This window comes from Podarcis erhardii, assembly GCF_964252035.2.
Source record: "Podarcis erhardii genome assembly, chromosome: 15".
In the NCBI taxonomy this organism is placed as follows: Eukaryota; Metazoa; Chordata; class Lepidosauria; order Squamata; family Lacertidae; genus Podarcis; species Podarcis erhardii.
This window is the reverse complement of record NC_138505.1, coordinates 42,183,852-42,207,462: the sequence shown is the minus strand read 5'-3', so window position 1 is coordinate 42,207,462 and position 23,611 is coordinate 42,183,852. Positions and strand designations below refer to the sequence as shown.

The 23,611-nt window shown below is 45.2% G+C and overlaps 2 protein-coding genes across 3 annotated transcripts; one reads left to right on the top strand and one right to left on the bottom strand.

Annotated features, from left to right (window-relative positions):
* Window positions 1-658: 658 nt before the first annotated feature.
* Window positions 659-5,762, bottom strand: LOC309329776 (uncharacterized protein; the record flags this gene model as incomplete). Its single annotated transcript, XM_081840787.1, has 9 exons — window positions 659-786; window positions 1,504-1,586; window positions 1,881-1,932; window positions 4,346-4,449; window positions 4,681-4,764; window positions 4,871-4,967; window positions 5,089-5,168; window positions 5,317-5,463; window positions 5,711-5,762. 9 exons carry the CDS (start codon window positions 5,760-5,762, stop codon window positions 778-780), a joined length of 708 nt encoding a protein of 235 aa, XP_081696913.1. The 3' UTR covers window positions 659-777.
* A 2,912-nt stretch (window positions 5,763-8,674) lies between these two features.
* VPS33A (VPS33A core subunit of CORVET and HOPS complexes) lies at window positions 8,675-23,410 on the top strand. 2 transcript variants are annotated; one of them, XM_081841622.1, is made up of 13 exons: window positions 8,675-8,811; window positions 11,965-12,030; window positions 12,303-12,430; window positions 12,639-12,828; window positions 14,256-14,372; window positions 14,825-14,999; window positions 15,865-16,058; window positions 18,000-18,126; window positions 18,348-18,415; window positions 18,812-18,949; window positions 21,157-21,294; window positions 21,401-21,569; window positions 22,080-23,410. In XM_081841622.1, the coding sequence occupies exons 1-13, from the start codon at window positions 8,707-8,709 to the stop codon at window positions 22,271-22,273; spliced, it is 1,809 nt and encodes a 602-aa protein (XP_081697748.1). In that variant the 5' UTR covers window positions 8,675-8,706; the 3' UTR covers window positions 22,274-23,410. The 2 variants fall into 2 exon arrangements, with proteins under 2 accessions (XP_081697748.1, XP_081697749.1); XM_081841623.1 differs by lacking the exon at window positions 8,675-8,811 and adding an exon at window positions 9,333-9,712.
* The last annotated feature ends 201 nt before the right edge of the window (window positions 23,411-23,611 follow it).

Below are 23,611 nucleotides of genomic sequence, written 5' to 3'. Positions count from 1 at the left end.
TTTTAATGTTTGAAGTTTTATTCTGTTTTTAGTGTTCTGCTGGGAGCTGCCCAGAGTGGCTGGGGAAACCTAACCAGATTGGGGGGGGGGGTATAAATAATAAAATTATTCTTATTGTTACTATTACTATTCCTGCTGAAAGAGTTCATCACAGCTGGCATAACCGCAGAGGCCCCTTGGTATTGGGACCTGAACAAGAACGGACAAAGGCTACCTGAACTGTGCTCATACCACAGCCTCTATGTCACGAACATGGTGTGCTCTACCAAGGCAAAACACTCAGTGTCCTGGAGACATCTTTGATCTCAGGTCCCTGGCACCAGCTGGACTGGATTGTCACCAGGCAATTGCACTGAACTGTGTTAATGCCACACGGAGCTACCACAACACTGATTGCGACATGGTCACACCCTGAAGGCGAGCAAAGAGGATTTCTAGCCAATCTAAGGTTCTGCACTTTGGCAGGAAGAAGCAGCTGCACCAATAAAAGATGAGGGACACTGGTTTGCTGGTAGGGAAAAGGATCTAGGGATCTTAGTGGACCACAAGCTTAACATGAATCAACCTGAGAGTGATGCAGCAGCAAAAAATGCTAATTCTCTTTCAGGCTGCAACAACAAAAGTGTCCAGATCAATGGAAGACAATAATACAATGAAATTCAAAACAGTAACAATTTATTGTGCATTTATTCAAAATCCATTAAAACATATTTATTTTTATTCCATTCTCTTCCAGTTCTTTTTCTTCTTGACACATGGAGTTACACAGGGAATAGATCATATAACCTAAGGAATGGAAAAACCCAAAATTCCATGAGATCTTTTGAGGCAAAATAATGTTAACAGCTTTCAGATCTTTCTCTGTCCCCTGCCCTGTCCTGTCTTTTGTCAAAACAAAGGTGTCAACCCTGTGCCCAGAGCCCCCCCCCCTTGGCCTCCCTGAGGTGGTCCAAAGGAAAGAAGAGCAAGGCATAAGGCACCAGCTGGGCTGCAGGAGTTGCCAGAAGGAGGCCTACAAAATGTCACCCAACCATCCTAGGGACTCCACTCTGCATCTGTGTAGGGTTTACTCTGGAGCCTATTCTTCTCCTGAAGCCATCCCATGAGGCAGTGGAGGTTTAGAATCAGAGTTCTCCTTGATGGGCTCCCTTCCAGGGGGATGAGCCCGATCGGCCCCTGGCTTCCCTCTACAGCACGTGCACAAACAGCTTTCTCTGGATCTTGTCCGCTCCATTTGCCGGAGCCTGTCTTCTGACACAGGGGAAAGTCCCTCACTCACCAAGGGTTTGAGACCCATTGGCTTCCCTCCCCTGGTTCCCCGGCCTCTTCTCCCTCTGACTGCTGCTCCTTGTGCCCCCTCCACTACCTCCACTCCCTGGGCTCTGAGACGTTTTCCCTTCCTGCTTCTCCAGCTGCTTCCTCCCACCATTCCTCTGTGCCCAACCAGTCCATGACACCGTTATACCCCTTGGCCTCTGTCCCCACAAGGCAGCTTCCCCCTACCTGATCTGGTCCCATAGCCACTGCTTCCCTTCTGCTGCCATAAAAAGATGGAGAAGGAGGTCTTGCCGGCATCGTTCTGTCACCTGCAAGAGAAAAAAGGTAAGCAGGTCGCCAGGAGTGCCTGCTTCTCTCACAGATGAAACAGGGCATCTCTAACTACAGATGGGCTTCTGAGAAAGTCTTACCTGCTGAGTGCATTTGGATGTTGGCCTCTCTCAGGTGTCCAGTGGAGCCCGAGGTCCGCAGTACCTATAAATCTTCAATGATGATGTCATCTGGATGGAAGAGAATAAGAATGAGAACAGAATGAAAATGAAAATGAGAGTTTCCCACAGGCCTTTAGTCAAAGGTCGCTGTCTCCAAAGTGTGGGGCTTACCTTCTTCCGGCTTCAGGCAGAAGCAAGCCAGGTCCGGCCAAACTACTGTCATCTGCATAGGAAAGAAAAATCGGGGTCAGATGGGAGCAAGAGAGCACAGAAACAGCACCAAATCAGGAAGGACGGGTCTCCCTCTGTCTTGGGCTCAATCCCTTGTTCCAGAGGACCTCCCTGGGCCCTGCAGTCTCCTGGGCAGAGGTGGAAGGGCAGCAGCAGGAAAGGGGGCAGGAAAAGCCTCTGGCCTCGGGGACTTCCGGGTTAGCGCCATCGACTAATGGCGGATTCCCTCCGAGCTCCGGAGGGAATCGGCTCCGCAGGATCGGGTCTTGTCCGCGGCGGCGACGCAGGGACCCTTAAAAATCACAGGCGCGGATGCCTGTGAACCTGGTGACTCGGCGGGCACCATTTGCGACCCCCCCAAACTGCGAATGAGCCTTTTTAAAGGCTTCGGAACGGGGACGGGGTGCGGCACGGTGCTGAGAGTACATTGCTCCTTCTGCGGAGTGAAGCCGCAAGCCATTGTCGGAGAGCGCTGACTTTTTCCTTGGAATAATTGGACTTTAAAGTAAAAACCTGTGAGTAAGAAGGAATTCGAAATTTTAAAAAAAATCTTTGTTAAATTAGGAACGAGCGGGGAAGGGTTAAAAAGGAAGTCCGCCCCCCCCCTTTGTAGATAATTTAAAGCAAAGAACTTGCTATCTAAGGTCGAGAGGATTCTTTCTTTACTTTTCTAAAAGACTTCAACCTTCATGGTTTGATACTATAAGAAATTTTACTGGAGGATAAAAGATTAACTTTGGGAGCTGAAGTTTCACCCCCCCAGACCCGGGAGTGTCCCGCGAGAGAGCCTGTTGATGAAGTACTGAGGAATTTGACAGCTGTCAAATTGGCTGTCAGAGGGAAAAAGAGAACTTTGTTTCTGTCGCTTCTGCTGGTTATATTTGTTACAATTTGTTGAGAATAAAGAAGGACTGATACAAATTAAATTGACTATTGGATGTGAGCTGAAAAACACTAAGAAACTAAAATCCCCCTAGAGGGGGTTTAGGACATTACAAGAATGGCTGGAGGAAGGAAAATTCTGACTGAACTGGATAGAACATTTGTTCTCTTGGGAAAGTTACAAGGTGAAATTGATGTTTTGGCTACAAGCGTCATAACTCTGGCCTCAGCAGTAAACAATTTTGTTGAGGTTGATAAGGATTCAAAGCAGGAAGCTCATACAACTGGACAAATAGAGAAACTTGAGAGTTATGAGAATATGGAGGAGACATGCTGTCCCTGAAGAAAAGGAAGGAGGAGCTGTAATTTCGCAGATGTCAAATGAGAGTTGCAATTTGTGGCCTGACATGAAGGCAACAAAGGAGAATAATAACTTGATGTGGAAAGCCTGGCCTGAATTGGTGAGTCTAAAACCGAGAGATCCCCTTATGTGGAGATCTGAAGACCGAAGGATTACAAATTTGATCAAGGTGGAAGTTGGAGCTTTGGGGGCATTTGGACTTGAAAGGAGTATGTTTGAGTACCCCTTAGGCTCTATTTTAAAGCATGGAGGGCTGGCTGGAAAAAATATGGATCCTGTTGGGCCGAAGCCTCTCCGAAATTTGGGGTTCAACATTAAGGACTATCAAAAAGGCCGGCAGAGAGGAACTGAAAGAGATTTAAAAGCCTCGGATGTGAGATCTCCAGGCTAAACAAGATATTGAACTGATGAACACTTGTTGGGGACTGAAACCGGGAAGGGGGTGGGTGGAGTCTGGGAATCCAAAGGGTATAATTATAACTTGCTTTGTTTTTATTTTGTTTTGCTATTTGTTTGGAACTGGGGAAAGCCGTGGAAGGGAAATTTTGGTCGACTTTAGGAAAAATGTTTAAGAATGAGCAACGATGCTTAAGTATTGATGTTTAAATTTGGATAATAAGGAAATCAAATCAAATATCTTTAATACGGTCAATGACCAGAAAGCAATTTATAAAAATGACATTATAAGTAGTATTGTGCTACAAATAGCAGTGGAGATATGGCCAATTCACAGAATTGGTGCTTATATTTATAACCAGGTTTCAGCTTTTAAGGTTTTAAAAATTCAGTTCAAATAATAAGGATTTGCTGAATTAATAATTTAAATTGGAATACAAGAAGGGGAGGTGTGAGGAGGTCTGAGAAATAAGTTAAATGAAAATAAGTAATTGGAATTTTATGTGTTTTTAAATGTCTTTTTCTCTTTTAAATTTTGGATTTTTGTATTTTTGTTATTTTTTTGTTTAATTGTTGTTCTCGTGTGTTTTTATTGAAAAAGCCAATAAATATTCATTTAAAAAAAAAAAAAGGAAAAGCCTCTGGCCTCATCCTGGCCCCCAGGGACACACCCCGCATCATCTGCGCTAAAGATCACTTGGGGATGTGATCTGGGGGGGGGGGTTTGAAATTAACCAAAGAAATGAATAGAAGGCAAGGTACTTACTCTGAGGTTGGGGTATTTCCGGGCAACGGCCAGCAGCAAGGAAATGCTGCTGGCCGCTAGTTCTTGAGCCTGCCCACTTTCCCCAGGGCATATCCTTGGAGGTCCTGCAGGAGGAAAGAGCATCTCAGAGTCAGGGGCCAGTCTGGGCCAAAGCAGCCCCCACTGCCCCCACCACGGAGTCCCTGGCACTTCTGGACCATGAGGGTTTGCCAGCTTTGGTCTTGGACCAATTTGGGGACCAAACAGGCTCTGTGCCCCAGAAATGGGGCAGTTCATTGGGTAAGAGATGGGGGGGACAACCCTAAAACCACCCCTGATGCCATTGGGACACTTACGCTGAGAAGGTGGAGGAGGGTGCCAGGGTTGGGGGCTTCCATAAGGAGACTCCCCAGCAGGAGCCGGAAGTGCCTCTTCAGTTCCTGCGGGAAAAGAGAGAAGAGTGTGTGAATGCTGGGTTGGATTCTGCAAGTGTGTGACGAAGAAGAAGAAAGAGCCTGTGAAGGGAAGTCAAAACCAAGGACATACTTCTCTCTCCTCCTCCTCGGCCCCATTCAGCACGGCCTCCAATGTCCTGTGCAGGATCACACTGATCATATCGCAGCTGAATTTGGGCCTCATGGTGCTGCAGAGATGAAAGGGAGGGGGTTAGAGTCTCCCTTGCCCCTTCTCCCTCCCGCCTGCTCTTTCCCCCTGGAATCCTGCCCCCCACCCACAACCCCATCCACACCAAAGACCCCACTCACCTTAGCTGGAGGAGGGCCTCCAAGGCAAGGGCCAGGGTCAGGGGGCGATCTCTGAAGTGCCCCAAGGGCCCCAAGATGTCCTGGAAGAGAACAGAGGAGGAAAATCAGCTCCGACCCCAAACACCAGGCTTGGCTTTGCAGGGGAATGGCAACCCCATGCCCTAAGCCAGCAGGGTCTTCCTCTACGCAGATGCACAACCCTTTCCACCCACACCCCCCATCACTCACCAGAATGGCTTGGGCCGTCTCCTGCTTGGAGCACTTCAGGAATCGCAGCCCCCTTGAGCTCAGCTGCCTGGCAGCTCTTGATGGCCCCCAGGAGGTAGAGCTGTTCATCCTCCAGCAGCTGAAATGCAAAAGTCAGGCTGTCAGTTCCTCATGAGGGGAGGGCTTCTCCGCATCTGAGAGTGCAGAGTGGGGGGCAAAGGGGGGGCAGGTCTGAGGGATCCAGTCCCTGCTCTTGTTTTCTCCAATACTCCCCCCCTGGGGCTGGGATGCGGAACCGCAGCAAACAGAAGGACATGGGAACAGGTGAGTCCTCTTTTACATCCTTGGACTAGTTGCCCCCCCCCATGTCCATTCCTGCCCTCCTCTGTCCAAAAAAGGAGGGCCACTTGCTCACCTGGCGCCACAGGCTGCTCTGGGTCTTGCTGGGGGGCCACCAGACGTGGCATCAGACGTGGCAGCGTCTGAACAGGCGCCTTAAGCACCTGATCCTAGAAGAGATGAGCGGAAAGAGCGACTCAGACGCCGGCCGCTCCAATTCTTGGGGGGGGGTGTTTGTGTGTGAGGAGGGGCATCTGGAGAAAACAGTGAACCACTGCCGAATTTGCAGAACAGAAATACATATGTGGAGCCTAATCAATCCTTGTCTGCCCATCACGACCAATTCCTTCCATCTCTCTGCAGTTCAGTGACCTGAAGGGGCATCATCAGAGTCTGAAAGAGGCAGCCCAGAGTATGAAGGGCTGGCAGAGAGAAAGGAGGTCCCAAGCGCTCTGGGTTCAAGAGCTACGGCCATGCCAGGACCCAGAGGGCCTGGTCCCCTCATTCATGCAGTCAAGCAGTGTACAAATTTCATGAAGCAAATGAAAGAAATAGGGAGAGGGGAGAGCTTTGGGTCATTCTTAACATTGTTACCGGAAGTTTTGGAAAGGGTGGCGGGGGGTTTCCCCCTCCAGCAGGCACCATACCCCCCTCCGACTGTACCCCAAATCAACATCTTCACTTCTGCAAATTTCCCCACAAAACACATCCTGACACAGTCCTTTCCTTTTTCTATTTCAAAGGCTCCCATAAATAAGGGTAGAACATTTGCCCTAATGAAGGCTGAGCCTTTCGCTCATCCAGTCTGCTCAGACTATCCAAAGAACTGTCCAATAGCAACCAGTGAGTGCCACAAAACAGTGCCCTCCAGCACAAAGCACTGAGGGCCCAAGGAGAAGGGGACGAGAGAGGACCAGATGGCGGGACAGGGTTCTCGATGCTACCAGCATGAGTTTGACCAAACTGCGGGAGGCAGTGGAAGACAGGAGTGCCTGGCATGCTCTGGTCCATGGGGTCACAAAGAGTCAGACACCACTAAACCACTAAACAACAACAACAACAGAACAAAGCACACAGGCCCTGCAGCTGCCGACCAGCCGTGGCCTCTGCTCTACAAGTAGGAATTCCCGCTGGGAAAAGGAGAAAGTCAGAACCAGCCATGAAAACCATTCTTGGTCCATTGAAACTAGTCTTTTAGGTTTCAGTCTAGGCTCTTGAACTACCAACCCAGCTGTACGCTTGTGAAACATGGACCACTTATAAACGCCATCTATAACTCCTTGAAAGATTCCAGCAATGGTGTCTCCGAAAAATGTGACACACCACTTGGGAAGGCAGGTGAACTAATACCAGTGTCCTGGAAGAAGCAAAGATCACCAGTGTTGAAGCAGTGATTCTTCAAAACCAACTTCGTTGGATTGGTCATGTGGTTCGGATGCCTGACTATTGTCTTCCAAAGCAATGACTCTATTCCAAACTTAAAAATGGAAGGTGTAATGCTGGTGGCCAACAAAAGAGGTTTAAAGACTGTCTCAAGGCAAATCTTTAAAAATGGAGTATAAACGCTGACAATTGGGAAACACTGGCCTGCGAGCGCTCCAACTGGAGAACAGCCTTCACCAAAGGTGTCATGGTCTTTGAAGACACTCGAACTCAGGACGCAAGGGAGAAACGTGCTAATAATAAACTGTTCATCCTCCAGCAGCTGAAATGCAAAAGTCAGGCTGTCAGTTCCTCATGAGGGGAGGGCTTCTCCGCATCTGAGAGTGCAGAGTGGGGGGCAAAAGATTCCACCTAAACATTAGGAAGAACTTCCTGACAGTAAGAGCTGTTTGACAGTGGAATTTGCTGCCAAGGAGTGTGGTGGAGTCTCCTTCTTTGGAGGTCTTTAAGCAGAGGCTTGACAACCATATGTCAGGAGTGCTCTGATGGTGTTTCCTGCTTGGCAGGGGGTTGGACTCGATGGCCCTTGTGGTCTCTTCCAACTCTAGGATTCTATGATTCTATAATAATAATTTTTATTTATTTATTTATACCCCGCCCTCCCCAGCCAAGGCCGGGCTCAGGGTGGCTAACAAGCAATAATAAAAACAAGTTGAATGATTACAACTTAAAAACAAGATTAAAATACAACATTAAAATAATGGAACATTAAAATATTAAAATGTAGCCTCATTGCAGGAGGAGAAGGAAAAGAAAAAAGAAAGGGAGGGAGGGAATCAAATTGGCTCCAAGCCAAAGGCCAGGCGGAACAACTCTGTCTTACAGCCCTGCGGAAAGAAATCAGATCCTGCAGGGCCCTGGTCTCAGGAGACAGAGCGTTCCACCAGGCCAGAGCCAGAGTTGAAAAGGCCCTGGCTCTGGTTGAAGCTAATCTAACTTCCTTAGGGCCCGGGACCACTAGGGTGTTGCTATTTATGGACCTTGAGGCTTTCCGTGGGGCAGACCGGGAGAGGCGGTCCCGTAGGTACGAGGGTCCTAGGCCGTGAAGGGCTTTAAAGGTCAAAAGCAGCACCTTAAATCTGACCCTGTACTCCACCGGGAGCCAGTGCAGCTTGAAAAGCACTGGGTGAATCTGCTCCCATGGCAGAGACCCCGTGAGGAGCCTCGCTGCAGCATTCTGCACCCGCTGGAGTTTCTGGGACAGCCTCAAGGGCAGCCCCGCATAGAGCGAATTACAGTAGTCAAGCCTGGAGATGACCGTCGCATGGATCACTGTGGCCAAGTCAGGGCGGGAAAGGTAAGGGACCAACTGCTTGATGCGGCGAAGGTGGAAAAATGTCGCCTAAGAGGAAGGCACCTTGGCCAACCTTCACCATGATGAACTCCTGCCCGGACTGTGGAAGGACGTGGGGATCCCGAACTGGCCTCCGCAGTCACTTACGGTGTTAAAACCGGGTTTCTGGAAAACCATCTTACTCGGCTACGAGGGATTGTCAAAGGAGGAGGAGAGGCGGCGGCCCGGCCCCTTGGTCCCTCCCCGCGCCGGTCTGGGGCTCCACCTGACCGGCGCTGGGCTGGGCTGGGCTGGGCGGGCGGGCGGAGCGAGAGGGCGGCCGGCGAGGAGCGGCCATGGCGGCGGCGCACCTGAACTCGGGCCGGGTCAACCTGATGGCGCTGCGCGAGGCCGGCCGCAAGGAGCTGCGCGAGTTCCTCGACAAGTGCGCCGGATCCAAGGTCGGCCGGGGGGGCAGGCAGGGAGGGAGGCGGGGAGGCGGGGAGGGAGGCCGCGCGGCGCCGGGCCCTTCCCGCCTGGCTCTTCCCCTTCCTCGCCCGCCCGCCCGCCCGCCCGGCCTGCTCCTCCTCCTCCTCCTGGGGAGTCCGCTGCCAGGCGCCGGGCCTCGGCCTGCTTTGGGCCCCACTCGCGAAGCCCCTTGGCGAAGGAAGGAGGACCAGGGAAGCGCAGGCCTGGCGAATGGCGCGCCCGCACACCGGCAGCACCGCAAAGCCCACGGAAAGCACAACGCACAAGCTGAGAGGAGGAGCCGGGCTGCGGCGGGGGGGGGCGGGGGGCCGGCCTGAAATGGCTCCCCCCCCCCGGAGGCGCCTCCCGGCCTGGGCTCTGGGCCGATGCTGCTGCCTCGACGTCCTTTCTGCTCCCTTTGGACCCTTTCTGCAGCGAGGCTGCGGCGGCCTCTTGGCCCGGGAATCCCGCGTTGGGCCTCGCCCCCCCCGCCCCCCCCCGGCCCAGGCCTTTCAGCTGTCTCCACCTTCCCGATAAGTTAGATCAAAAAACAAAAGGCTTATCAATTAAAAAGAAATATTCCGAGCACACACAGTTTGGCATTTTAAATTCACTTAAATTGTCACTAAAATGGGCTTTATTTCTGTTGCCCTAATACTGAAAACATTTATGAAAAAATTTAAAATGCCGTTTTAAAGCCCCCCCCCCCGTAAAACCACTACATCTGGGGTCTAAAAATGTATGTAAATTCTAATGAGTCTAGTTAGCTTTATTTCTTAAAAAACATGCACAGAATTCGGCTGTAAAATGGTGCATACATACAGACATGCACTAGCCTTCTCACAGGGCCTTAATACCTCAATGAAGCTTACTCTACTAAGGTTATAGATTCAGGTAGGTTGCCATGTTAGTCTGACACAGTAGAAATATATAAAAATAATAATAAAATTGTCCAATAGCACCTTAGAGACCAACTAAGTTTGTTCTTGGTATGAGCTTTTGTGTGCTTGCACACTTCTTCAGATACACTGAAACAGAAGTCACCAGACCTTTATATATATATATAGTGAGAGGGTGGGGAGGGGGATTACTCAGAAGGGGGGCGGGAGATGGGTCATTGCCTGATAGGTAAACCTGTTGACGACTGTTAATGACTGTAATTGGTCTTACAGGAAAAAGCAAGGGGTGAGATGGCCAAAAATAGCTTTATACAGTGGTACCTCTGGTTACAGACGCTTCAGGTTACAGACTCCGCTAACCCAGAAATAGTACCGCGGGTTAAGAACTTTGCTTCAGGATGGGAACAGAAATCGTGCTCCGGCAGTGCAGCAGCAGCAGGAGGCCCCATTAGCTAAAGTGCTGCTTCAGGTTAAGAACAGTTTCAGGTTAAGAACGGACCTCCGGAACGAATTAAGTACTTAACCCGAGGTACCACTGTCATGTGCTTTGTGTAGCTATTTTAGTATTATTATTATTAAAAAATTATTGCACCCTGTACCTGTAGATCTCAGGGTACTTCACAACATAAAACTACAATATAAAAAACTCAAAATACATATTAAAAATAAGAACAAAGACAACCCAATAATTCCTCTTCCACAACACACTTAAAAGGGCATTTTAACTAACAGGATGTCAGTTATTCAAAGGCCTGGTTAAAGACGGACATTTTTGCCTGGTGCTTAAAGGTGTATCATGAAGGCACTAGCTAAACCTCCCTGGGAAGAGCATGATCTTTCAGATGTACTTTCAGAATCTACTGCTTAATGTTTTCATACATGCCCACGCAGTGATGGGGTTTGCACATAACACTAAGCCAAACCATGACTTGGTACAACCAAACCTGCAGGTTTCCAGGGAGAAGATGGCAGCTACTTTGCTCTTCCATCCTCTGGTCTTACAGTTGCTTCAGTGCTGTGAGCTAAGCCATGATTTGGCTTAGCGCTGTGTCTGAACCTGAGCCTATAGTTTATTTTGACAAACCATAAGCTATAGCGAAGGTTTGTTCTCGGGCAATGGTAAAAAAGCAAACAAAACCCCAATCACCTGAAAATTGCTGTCTGTCTTAAATGATTTTTCTGTCTGTTTAGCAATTTGAATGCACTGGGCTAGATATTGACATGAGCCAACAGTGTAACGCGGCAGCTAAAAAAGCCAATGCAATTCTGGGCTGCATCAATAGGAGTATAGCATCTAGATCAAGGGAGGTAATAGTGCCACTGTATTCTGCTCTGGTCAGACCTCACCTGGAGTACTGTGTCCAGTTCTGGGCACCACAGTTCAAGAAGGACACTGACAAACTGGAACGTGTCCAGAGGAACGTGTCCAAAATGGTCAAAGGCCTGGAAACGATGCCTTATGAGGAACGGCTAAGGGAGCTGGGCATGTTTAGCCTGGAGAAGAGGAGGTTAAGGGGTGATATGATAGCCATGTTCAAATATATAAAAGGATGTCACATAGAGGAGGGAGAAAGGTTGTTTTCTGCTGCTCCAGAGAAGCGGACACGGAGCAATGGCTCCAAACTACAAGAAAAAAGATTCCACCTAAACATTAGGAAGAACTTCCTGACAGTAAGAGCTGTTCGACAGTGGAATTTGCTGCCAAGGAGTGTGGTGGAGTCTCCTTCTTTGGAGGTCTTTAAGCAGAGGCTTGACAACCATATGTCAGGAGTGCTCTGATGGTGTTTCCTGCTTGGCAGGGGGTTGGACTCGATGGCCCTTGTGGTCTCTTCCAATTCTATGATTCTATTCTATGATTCTATGATATTATATATGGAATTCAAAATTGTATTACCTTTTGTTTCTTATTGTATTACACTGTATTAAAAATACAATTAAGATCAATGTGAATATTGATGTGAAAAACATAATTAAAGATCAAAATGGATATTTAAATGTGATGGGTGTCATGGACCTCCTGAATGAATTGTGGATCACAGTTTGGCAGCTCCTGTTCTGTAGCTTACCTTCAAGGGGGAAATGAAGCAGGAGCCTAGGTTCAGAGGTGTAGATGAAGGGCAGTCTAGAAATACAAATAATGAAGTTTCTCTGCATAGAATTGTAAGAGACTTTCCCTCTACCCCACTCACTTCTGTATATTGGATGTAGCTTGAAATGTCAGCTGATTCTCTGCTTTCCTCTTCATAGGCCATTGTGTGGGATGAGTATCTTACAGGTCCATTTGGGCTGATTGCACAATATTCACTTCTAAAGGTAGGATTGGGCAAGATTTTAAAAAAATATTAAGTCTGATTTTTGCCATAAATAGTGTGTTTTCCTATTGAGAGTTTTATCCAGTAGGTGTGAAGAAAATGTTTTTGGTGTCCTAGGTGGGTAGTTATTCCACCTAAACACCAAGTTTACAAAACACAAGGATAGATGCTCCCAGTAGTGAGTTGACCATAAATCCATTCTTTTCTCATATATATAAACTTCTAAAGACTAAAATAAGATTGCACATTATTATTACTTTTGTCTCCTTCCAGGAACATGAGGTGGAGAAAATGTTCACTCTCAAACCAGGCCGCCTCCCACCTGCAGATGTCAAGAATATTATTTTCTTTGTCAGACCAAGGCTAGAACTCATGGACATAATTGCTGAAAATGTGCTCAGGTAGAGTAGCTCTCCAGACCTACCTTTTTGCTTTCTGCAGTCTGAGTAGAAACTTCATGGTTACCTTACTTGTTTTCCTTGACTGAAAAGTTACACCTGAACTCAGGTGACATCACTTATGAACTTGGTTCAGAATATTGAAGGCCAACTTCTCACTTTAACTGGTAGTTTCTGTATTTCTTAAGGTATCTCCTTGTCTCCTTTCTAGTGAAGACAGAGTCCGTTGTCCACAGAGGGATTTCCACATCCTGTTTGTGCCACGCCGCAGCTTGCTGTGTGAGCAGCGACTGAAGGATCAAGGAGTTCTGGGCTCCTTCATTCACAGAGAGGAGTACAGCCTGGACCTCATTCCATTTGATGGAGACCTATTATCCATGGAGTCTGAAAGCGCCTTCAAAGTCAGTCTTGGGTTTCTTTGCATAGGGTAGCACAGTGTGGGGTATATTTCTAAACTGGCTGCTGATAGCCCCCAGTTGGCACCCCAATGCTCAGTCATAGGAGTCTTTAGTTGGCAGTGGCTTTGGCTTCCTATTGACTTGAGGTCTAGACTGGAACCAGATCTTCTGCATACCCCACCACCTCAGTGCAGTGCAGGAAAGCAACTATTCTCTGTGTTGTACGACAAGGTCATGAGCTTCAACTGCAAGGAAACAGATCTGGGTTTCCTATTAAGAGGCTCACTTCCTTCTTCCCACGCATTAAGAACTGTTTCAGAGGCCCTTCTCTTGAGTTTTGGTAACCAGGAAGAGAGCTGCCTTCTGAGGGTTGATTATTGGTTGATCTTCCTAGAGCCATAGGTGAAAATTTCACCTAGGCCTTCAACTGATTTTAGTGCTGCTCTGTTAAGGTGTGTTAAGTGTTTTTTTTTGTCATACTGTTTTTTTATATAAACTGATTTGAAAAAATTGATTTAAAAGTGGGGTATGTATATTTTAATATGACAAATACTATGGAAACCCTCTTCGACATTGAGAATTAATTAGCTGGTGGCTGCCTTCTGCTTGGAGGTTTTTAAAAGGAAGCTGGCCAATATATATAGTACAGTATATAGTAATCAATTACAGCAAAGTCTGAACTCACATGCGTGTCCACCACTCCCATGTATTCATACACACACTGTCAAAGAAGATTGGGATCTTTTGCTAGCATCATAATGTGTGTCTGTTTATGAACATTTGTTTGCCTCCATTCCTGCCTAAATAAAACTGACACCTGATACTTTTTGTTTGGGGCTGGTGATCCTAAAGACCTGTTAACTGCCAGATGGGCAACCCAGTAATTCTTAGAGGCAAACAAATGGCTTTACAGTAAGATTATTGAGAGACATTGACAAAGAAAGCTTGCTTTATTATATGAAATGAAATTGAGAGAATATATAAATGCTGTTTCAGACAGTAAAATTACAATTTAAGCAGGCAGCAACTACTTAGCTTACGCACCTTGTCCCTACCTAGTCTCAGCCTACGGAAGTGAGTGTGACAATTCTGGCAGCAGGACCCACACTGCCAGTAAGTTAAGAAGGGAAGGGGAGAAAGAGTATCCCTGTCCTTAACTGTCCTTAATATGTGTGTGTTCATTTCTTGTAATCACTGAATGAAGGTCTTCTGTGGAGCTAGGAGAGCAAGCAGAATAAATTCCGTTTGACACACACACCTATTAGCACAAGGAAGCACTTTGTCATCTGTGCCAGTTTTCTGATCCTGTTTATTTAAAGTACAGTGTTTATAGGATGCCTTTTTATTTTCAGCTTATTGCTGTAAGCTGAGGATACCACCTGCATCCTAAGTTTCTTACCCTGCTTTCTTTGTCTTTTTTTAAAATATAGGAGTGTTACTTAGAAAATGACCAGACCAGCCTCTATCACGCAGCAAAGGGGCTCATGACACTCCAGGCACTTTATGGAACAATCCCACAGATCTTTGGGAAAGGGGAATGCGCAAGGGTAAATATGATCTAGAACGCCTCCCTTGTCTGCCATTTCACTGTGTGAATGCCTCTTTGTATGGACAACAATCACTTTGGAATTGCTCTATTTTTTTCTTTCTTTTCTTAACCCTGCTTATATATAAAGAGGCATGTGGTCTTTAATGTCTAATGAATCCACACACTCTGTGTTATAGTGAATGGGTGTGTGGGTGTATGAGGTGTATATGAGAGACATGAAGAAGATGAGACTGCGGGTTTTGGTTATTCTGCCCCTGTCCTTGGAGGTTGAGGAGCAGCAGTCAGTCTGGGTCTGTCTCTTGCACAAAGGGGATGACAGAACACCAATCTAGAGCTTGACTCACCACCGCAGGAAGTGAGAGGTGCATATTCAAAGATGTCTGCAATGTTTGATGTGTTACTTGCTGCTTGTAGCCTGAGTCATAATCTTCCAAACGCTTCTTTCTTCAGCACGTGGCAAATATGATGATCAGGATGAAGCGGGAGTTTTCTGGGAGCCAGAATCCAATCTTCCCAGTCTTTGATACCCTCTTGCTGCTTGACCGCAACATAGACTTGATGTCACCTCTGGCGACACAGCTGACTTATGAGGGGCTTATTGATGAGATATACGGAATTCAGAATAGTAAGTTAGCAGCTGTGACCACAATGTAACAAAATTTCTGAGTAATTGGTTCTCAGGTGGAAAAAGACCCTGTCTTAGACCAGTACATGCATCTTTATTCTCTCTTCTCATTGTAGTGGACAGTTTCTTCTTACCGGTCACATCCTTTCCTTAGTCAGGGAGTAGGTAAGCAGTTCTGTTCAGAGAAGGGACAACAATCCCCAGTAACAGGTTTATTTCCAGCTTCCTCACGACACGCCAATTGGTCTTTCGTTGTCATTGTCCCCTTTCTTTTCCCCCAGCCAAGGAAGGCTACTCCTCTTCCTTGTAGGTCTTCTGCTTTTCTTTCTTTCTTTCTTTCTTTCTTTCTTTCTTTCTTTCTTTCTCAGAGGATTTTTCAGGGTCTCCCCCTCTCGTGCCCTTAAGCAGCATTTTAGAGACACTGGGGATGAGAGAATGACCCCAGTTCTCCTCATCATGTCTATTGCAGAACCTGTGGCTCTCCAGCTGTTGTTGGACTGCCCCAACCGGGATGGTCTAAAAGCACCTGGAGGGCCACAGGGCCCCCATCCCACCAAGTTTTCTAACAGCAGTTTAGTAACTCTCATTTATTTCACCTGACTTAATGGGAAAGTATTTTGCTCTTTTGTCCGGTGGTATTATCTGGTACGGAAAGTGTTCCACAAGTGGGCAGCAGAGGAGAAGAGGGGAAATAAGATGCTTCTCCTGGATCAGTTTCAGTTGGGGAAAATGAAAACTGGTGCCCCTCAAGAGCCAGCTTGGCACTTGCCAAGTGACAGCTCAGTTTCCTTATTTCCCAGTGTTTATTCCTCTGTGTGTTGGAAAGCCAAGTCAGCTCTGTTTTCTTTGGCTTGTATTTTGGCAGCTTACGTGAAACTCCCTCCAGAAAAGTTTGCCCCCAAGAAGCAGGGGGAGGGTGGCAAGGATCTCCCCACAGAGCCCAAGAAGCTGCAGCTGAATTCTGCTGAGGAGCTTTATGCAGAGATCCGGGACAAGAATTTCAATGCTGTGGGCTCTGTGCTGAGCAAGAGAGCCAAAATAATCTCAGCTGCATTTGAGGTAATCGACCTGTGTTATCTTATCCCCACAGATGAGTCCAGATTCAACTGGCTTGTCCATTCAGCCTCAGAAGTGTTCCATATACACCTTGCAGTTGCAGGATGCTGGTCAAATCAGTAGTCAGATCTGCACTTTTGCTTCAGCACTAGTCTTGATCAAGGCTGTGTGTTCTGTAAAAACAATGAAAATTTGTGCCTGTGCAATCCAAACCCGCACCAAGAAGAAGAACCTGAATCAGCAACATATATGTGTTATGCATATAAGTATATAGATCTACACAATATATACTTCCACATTTTGTACCCTTCTAGTTTTACTGCTTATGAAGAGAGACAATAAGTTATGCAAGACACTGAAGCCCTCCCCATTAGCTTCTGAGAATTCAGAAAGCACACTTTTGAACATGTCATTACAGTCATAAGACATGGAAACTTGCTTGTATATTAATGAAAGCTGAGATTCTTAGGGAACTGAATCCTACCCCAATTCCATACTACCAAGGCATACATGTGGACTTTCCTATGGCATGTTGGAATCAGATGTATCTTGATGTCACGTATCTCATGGAATGGTGTAGCCATATAATAATTTGGGCAAGCGGCTTTGTCCTTGCAGTCACAAATGTGTGTGCTTCCATGTTGTGCAGTTTCAGGAAATTCCATCATGCCTGGCCTAGTATGATAGTACATAAAAGCATAGATGACTTGAGTTCTGAGCTGTGTAATCTGGTCACATATTCTGCATTTCTTTCTGCTCCTTTAGAAGGCCAGACCAGCTGCACTTGCCTATTGAAAGAGGAACCATTTAAAATTGAGTGCTATAATTGGCACTTTTATGTTGGAAGAACAAGAGAGAGTGCAAGGTTTTCAGATATAATAGGTGATAATGAAACAGCAACTTGTGGGTAGCAAAAGGCTTATTAATGGCATACTTCATTATTATCTTCCTGCCTGGGCTTGCCATTCATATAGTTTACACTTCAACCAAATTCCACTTTTCAATAAATGTGTTTGGATGTGTAGTTCTTTCTTGTTGGTCTGATAGAAACTGGAAGCGGAATACATACATCTGGATTGTCCTTATTAATAGGTCATTAGACACCTCTGGCAATCTAGTCCTTAGAGTTAAGTTCTGTGCTTTTCATCGTTACTGAGATAACAAGATTTATGTCTCTTCAGGAAACATCCTTATGGACTCAGATAATTTCTCACTTCATTATGTTGGACCAATTTCTTTATTTGGATCATTTATAACCTGCTTTTCAATCAGGGTTCTCAAAATCAAAGAGCAAAATTTAGAAACAAAATAAACGTAAAATCAATAAAATGCAAACATCCAAACAAAGGGACAATTTGTAACCATGAGAGTGCATGGTGGTCATTAAAGAAGGCACGTGTGTTCTAGTAATTTGGCAGGGGCGCATCTTGGACTTAAATAGAGGTTTTCTTTCCACTCTGTCATGAGCTCGGTGTGAATTACAATGTCTCCTGGTGGTTTCATATTTGAAGTTCATTAGGTTAGAGAAGAGTTTTACTCTGCTGGGGCCGGTATCCAACCTGGTCACACTCCCCCCAGGTAGCTCCAGATTCAGCACAGTTTCCACTACCCCACAAGCTTTTTTTGGTGTTAGAAAAGGAAGAATGTTTTTATGATGTGTAAAACTGCAACATGCATGAAAAGATGCCAGTTAGTTAGAAATGGTTAGATAGGAAATTGCTCATGCTGCCAGAGCTTGCCATTCATTTAGCAGTTTTACACTGCAAAACTGATTATGCAACAAAGAAAGATTATTGGATGGGGAACTGGATATTCTCTCATCAGCAGCGTAACTATTTTTTTCCTTAACTGAAAATAGTGAACATTGTAAAGGAGACACATAAGATTTCCATGTTCTCTTGGGGATTGACTCTAAACTGTTATCTGCTGGGTCTGTTTTCCTAGGAAAGACACCATGCTAAAACTGTTGGAGAGATCAAACAGTTTGTCTCACAGCTGCCGCACATGCAAGCAGCAAGAAGCTCTTTAGCTAACCACACTTCTATTGCGGAACTCATCAAAGATATCACTAGTGAGTTTTTACTTATTTATTCATTCACTCACTCACTCACTCACTCACTCACTGCCTTTCCCCCAGATGGGACTCAAGGTGGCTTACAGAATATTCCAGCTATAGCTGGAATAAATTCCCTGTGGATAAACTGCCAGTGGCCAGATATCAGCACTGTTCTTGACTGAAAACTATTTTCAAATGCAGCGTGTTCATTTACTGTTTTTTATTATTTATTTAAGCATCAGAAGACTTCTTTGATAACTTAACAGTGGAACAAGAGTTTATGTCAGGAATAGACACTGATAAGGTAAGTGAAAATGCTCTTAAAATAGTTCCCCCCCCCCATTGTTATCTAGTATCTCTTGGAATAATGGTGGGTGTTGTTTTTGCTAAATGGAACCTGTTTCTGTTCCACTGAATCTTCTGGAAGCTAAACTTCCTTGGTCCAACATCCTCAACACCAGCTGCAGCTGCAGTCCTTCTGCCCCAGATTGCAACCACTCTTATTGATGAAGAAAAACTGCTCACCAAAAATTGCATCCTGTTTTGTGGCTGGTTTCACTTTGATGCAAATTGTTCTTGACATTGTGATGGAGGAGGTTCCATGTCCACTTTTACATCCCTACGAATAAGAGCTAAACATTTTGTTTCGCTACCATTTCAAAAGTTGGTGTAGTTTTGTTGGTTTGATTTTTCTGTTTAGGTCAACAACTACATTGAAGACTGTATTGCCCAAAAGCATCCCCTGATCAAGATTTTAAGACTCGTTTGTCTGCAGTCAGTGTGCAACAGCGGACTGAAACAGAAGGTCCTGGATCATTATAAGAGAGAGATTCTCCAGGTTAGCCAAATCAAATATAGATCACTCTTGGGAGAACCTTATGCACAATTGTTTAGTGGGGAAACTCAAGTCATCGGGCCAGCTGCTGGTTAACTCATCTCAGTAATTAAAACCTAATGTCAAGGTTGATGTATTTATATTCTATTGATAGGGTATATTTTGTATTTGCATAGCATTTTTTTAAAGGATAATAATTAAAAAGAGAAACAAACATGGTTAATAGTTTATTGAGATTTTGCAGTCTGCTAGTTCATGCTGCCCTTTTCCTCCCCTGGAGCAAGTGAGAGCAAGAAGCCAAGCAACCTTGACTTATCAATATATGAACCATGGTTGTGGTTTTTTCCTTTTGTATAAACCATGATTGCAAAAGCAGGAACAGTGGCTTCATGTTCGTTGTTTATTCAGGAGAAACAAACCACAATTCCAGGTTCAGACATAATGATAGCTTAAGGCTTCATGGCTCACACCGAGGAAGGAGCAAAGCAAGAACTTTTTGGGACTGTGTACACTGCTCGATCCTGACATTGCCATTGACCCATGACTTACTGTTACATGCAGATGAGGGCATTGCATTTTTAAATTGAATGTTACCTCTGCAGGATTGGGTGGCACAGAAGAAAAACTTCTTAAAAATATCAAGAAATGTTGTTTTTGCCCAATCTATAGCTATCCATCTTGGTTCAATCCAGACTTGCTCAGCTCCTGTTTTTACTTTTCACTGTGTTCTTAGCTTTAAATCAAATGGTTTACTGATTGAAATCTTGGGCTACAGCACTATGTGGACTCACCTTGGAGGAATTCCCTTTGTTCCCATTGACTCCTACAACATACCTGGAACGCGGACGTTTTGACTCCCGAATGCCGCAAATCCAGAAGTGATTGTTCCAGTTTGCGAACATTCTTTTGGAACCTGAACACCCGACAGGCTTCTGCAGCCAATCAGAAGCCACAATTTGGTTTTCGAACGTTTTGGAAGTCAAACAGACTTCCGGAATGGATTCTGACTTCCAAAGTACTGTACAACTGTACACATGATTATACTGTCAATGAACCCAAGACTGGTAATGCTAAATCAGTCCATGGTTTTGAACAACCTCACTTTGCTTTCTTGCAGATAGACCGTGCATCTCTTAAGCAGGTCAAATGACAATCCATACATATTATATAAAATACAATATGGTATAGTAACATTGACACTCCCCCCAATGGTTTTCAGTACCATCCCCTTCCTCTATTCTCTACTTGCCTCAGTTCCTTTTCTGTGTTTTATTAAATAGTAAGATAGACCTATAACTTGTAACTGCTGCCACCGTCATGACTTCCACCCCACCCCCCAAGCATCACACTGAACATAGTGGAATGACAAGTACTTTCAACTGTACAACTGGGATAGCGCTGTAATACTTTTCCCTTTTAGTGTGATGTCTTAGTCCTCGCAACTTGTTATTGTTTATACTCTTTCTTTTCTTCTTTTTAATATCTAATTCATTTGTAACTGAAAATCCATAAAATATAAATTTTAAAAGAACATTTTTCTAAAAAAAAGAAAATTACAATACCTTCTTCTTCTTTGGCGAGCCCTCGTACACGGTCTTAAAAGTGAGTCCGTAGGTGACTGTGGAGACCAATTCTGGCTCCACACGTCCTTCCATGTGGGGACATAGGTTTCTGGGCAAGAGTTGATCACGGTGGGGGTTCCTTCCTCTTAGCACATTTCTCCCTTTTGTCCTGAGTTTGAGTGTCTTCAAAGCCCATGACATCTTTGGTAAAGTCTGTTATCCAACTGGAGTGCTTTCAGGCCAGTGTTTCCAGTTGTCAGTGTTTATACGGCATTTTTTAAGATTTGCCTTGAGAGAGTCTTTAAACTTATTTTGTTGACCACCAGCATTACGCTTTCCATTTTTAAGTTTGAAATAGAGCGGTTGCTTTGGAAAACAATAATCAGGCATCCGAACAACTTTACCAGTCCACCAATACAACCAATACTAAGCAGCACACATAGGAGCCAACTCCTGGAGGCTATGAGGGCTCCCCCCCCAAAAAAAAAATATTTGAAGAGGTGGACCCTCCAGAGTTGATGGGCACTGCTATTCACATGGTGTGTGTGCACTGTGTCATGTGATTGATTATGCGGGACAGGACTTACCTGGGCCCCCACAATATTTTATTCAAGTTGGTACCCCTGACAACACATGTTCTTGTTACAGACTTATGGCTATGAACATATACTGACTTTAAATAATCTAGAAAAGGCTGGACTCTTGAAGACCCAGTTAACCAGTAGAAACAACTACCCAACAATTCGGAAAACTCTGCGTCTGTGGATGGATGATGTCAATGAACAGGTAAGTGCTTCATCACACAGTTACGGCATTGCTAAAAAATTTATGAAATGCACTGTGGTGAGAAGCTGCTCTTCATTGATCCCACTTCCTTCCATCCTTCCTGCAGAATCCCAACGACATCTCTTATGTATACAGTGGCTATGCTCCTCTAAGTGTGCGCCTGGCACAATTGCTTGCCCGTCCAGGGTGGCGAAGCATAGAAGAAGTGTTAAAGATGCTTCCAGGACCACACTTTGAAGAGAGACAGCAATTGCCAACAGGGCTTCAAAAAAAACGTAGGTATCTTTGGACACACAATTTGTGGTGTAATAGTGTGCTTAAAGGCTTGCTAATGACAACTGCAGCTTCACCCTCAGTACAGTGGCTTCTTGTTAACACTGGAGCTCCAGTGCAAACAAAGGCTTCCTTGTTCCTAGAGGGTGCAAGTTTGTATGGACTTTTTTTAAAAAAATGGCCATGCAATTTCAACCACTCTTCTTGCATGTTGCAGCTCATATGGAGCCCTGGATCAGATGCATGGGTTCAGCCTCCCACAACTCCCACTGATTTCAATGCAGTGTAGGCATTCCCAATGGGCTGCGCCTTGTATCTGAGTGATCGATGTTGCATATTTAGTTGCTGTTGCTTCATTCTGCCTAGGTTAGCTTCCCTCTTCCAAACTGTAGCATAGAAACCTTCTTGTCAAATAATCTAAAACCAAGCTTGGGGAAGTGAGGGCTGGGTAGGTGTTGTGTGGCATAAAAAATAAATTCAGTTTTCCCCTCTCTACCTTGTAAACAATCCAGGTCAGCATGGAGAAAACAGAGTCACTCTGGTATTTTTCCTGGGTGGAGTGACGTATGCTGAAATTGCAGCTCTCCGCTTTCTGTCTCAAATGGAAGATGGGGGCACAGAATATGTCATTGCAACAACTAAACTCATCAATGGAACAAGCTGGGTCAAATCTCTAATGGAGAAGTTGGAGCCTCCGCCCTTTTAGAACGAGAATCTGCACAACGATCAAGAGACACCATAACTTAATAGGTGTAATGATAAGAAGCAGAGAAGAGGTATCCTGGCAGTGCGAATGGAAGCTGGCCTTGCTCCTGGATACAGGGCAGAAAGCGTGGTGTTCTTGCAGACTCGGTCCATAACTTTGCAAGAGGCTGATGCCTCTCTGAAAGAGGGAACGATAAAAGAAATGAAATGCCTTGAAGATGGTTCCTTACATTGCTTTCTGAAAAATAAGCTTGGGAGGAAACTTAAATAATGTGGCCTGTGCTTTGACTGGGCCCTGCAGTGCATCCACTATCCTTATTCCCAGCTTATCTATCTATCTGTTTATTGCAGTTTCTAAGCATCTCTTTGGGAATTAGCATATTCCACAATTCCATACATCTCTCAGGAAGATTTCCCTGATACTTCACTTCACCCCCTCCATCCTTTGTACTGTCACTTTATTTTTTGAGTTCTGCCTCTTAATGCCATTCTTAAACTTTCTCGGCAAGCGATGTTGTATAACGTTTGTAGATCTGTACATGGCTATGTCTCCTCTTAGGCCACCATTCTGCAAGTCCTATTGAAAGCGTGTTCTGAAACCCTGAATATGTAAGTTTACAAATGGCTTCAGTTCTTTGGTCCTGACCATTTATATGATGCTCTTGGTAACACCTCCATTCTCTCAACCCATGCTTTTCTTTCCACACATCCTGAGACATACAGCAACAAAATCTGATTCCCCCCTCTCCTACAATTCTCTGCAGAAACGAGCGAGTTCTCAGTTTTTCTTGTGTGCTGTAAATGTATCTAGATCTCTGTCAGCTTTTCCTTAAAAACTTACTTAAAAGCTTTACATTAAGTATGTTTGTAACCTGTACAGTGAATGTAATGGGTAGGGATTGCAAAAAGATCCAGGATCATTTTGGTGTGCCTCCAGTTTTTACTGGTTCTCTCTGAAGACAGCAGTGGTCAGATTAATGCTGATACCTTTTTGAGGATGCTGGAGTTCTACATGTGTAAATTCAAGGAGACAAATGTTGATTATAAAGATGCAGTTCCAACAGTTTTCCATTGTGTGTATATGTTGTATTAGACATACAAGTAAGTATTAAATTGTCTTTATTATTCATCGAAATAAGTTCTCAAGACAAAGTCATCTCGGATATTTAAATTTCAGGGCACTGCTGTTGCAGAGTGTTGTGGTCAGACTTGTTTAATCTTGGTAAAGATACACAGAGAGATGGTGGAACATGTAGGAACTTTTGCACGTCTTGGGTTGTGGAGGGACAATGATGGATCATGACTTTTGTCTCTGACAATTAGGGGATAGTGGAGAAAT

Bases quoted from the DNA above. Each gene is read 5' to 3' on its own strand.
- VPS33A (XM_081841622.1), top strand. From the start codon at position 8,707: ATGGCGGCGGCGCACCTGAACTCGGGCCGGGTCAACCTGATGGCGCTG. The intron at 12,031-12,302 runs GTAGGATTGGGC...GTCTCCTTCCAG, and splicing joins CACAATATTCACTTCTAAAG to GAACATGAGGTGGAGAAAAT. The intron at 16,059-17,999 runs GTAATCGACCTG...CTGTTTTCCTAG, and splicing joins TAATCTCAGCTGCATTTGAG to GAAAGACACCATGCTAAAAC.